Source organism: Chrysochloris asiatica, unplaced genomic scaffold (genome assembly GCF_000296735.1).
Source record: "Chrysochloris asiatica unplaced genomic scaffold, ChrAsi1.0 scaffold00517, whole genome shotgun sequence".
NCBI lineage: Eukaryota > Metazoa > Chordata > Mammalia > Afrosoricida > Chrysochloridae > Chrysochloris > Chrysochloris asiatica.
In genome coordinates, this window is record NW_006409035.1 from 139,313 (window position 1) to 139,977 (window position 665).

At 37.9% G+C, this 665-nt stretch overlaps 1 protein-coding gene across 1 annotated transcript; it reads right to left on the minus strand.

The window, feature by feature from the left end:
* Positions 1-119: 119 nt before the first annotated feature.
* On the minus strand, positions 120-662 carry LOC102826366 (olfactory receptor 7A10-like). The gene has a single exon (XM_006877493.1). The coding sequence runs from the start codon at positions 660-662 to the stop codon at positions 120-122; it is 543 nt and encodes a 180-aa protein (XP_006877555.1).
* Between the last annotated feature and the right edge of the window lie 3 nt (positions 663-665).

The following is a 665-nucleotide window of genomic DNA, read 5'->3' on the forward strand; positions in this document are numbered from 1 at the left end:
ATGTAAGAGATTGGATTCTGCAAAATAATGCAGTTATGAGTTGATGAAAATATAATTTCTGTCTTCATAATTTTGGGCTCTGTTGCTCATAAATAACTCTCTTGAGATAAATCATTCTGTTATGTAGAGAATGTTTCTAAGTTGAACAGTTTTTTTAGGCCCTGTTTTACATCCTTATTTCTAAGACTGTAGATAAATGGATTCAGCATGGGTGTGACCACAGTGTACATCACTGAGGCTATTGCAGTGACCCTGGAGTTTGGGGTAGCAGCAGAACTAAGATAAACTCCAAGAACTGTGCCATAGAACAAGGAAATCACTGAGAGGTGAGACCCACAAGTGGAAAAGGCTTTAGACTTGCCCCCAGCTGATGTAATTCTCAAAATGGAGGACACAATTTTACTGTAAGAGAAAAGGATACCAATAAGTGGAATAACACCCAGAAGTCCAGTTACAAAATACATCACTAAGTCATTGAGGAAGGTGTCAGAACAAGCAAGTTTAACTATTTGATTAAGTTCACAGAAAAAGTGGGAGATGTCCAAATCTGTACAAAAAGATAGTCGCAAAACCATTAAGCTTTGTAATAGAGAGTCCAGAATACTCAATAACCAGGATGCCAGAAGCAGGAGACAACAGAACTTGGGATTCATGATCACCATGTA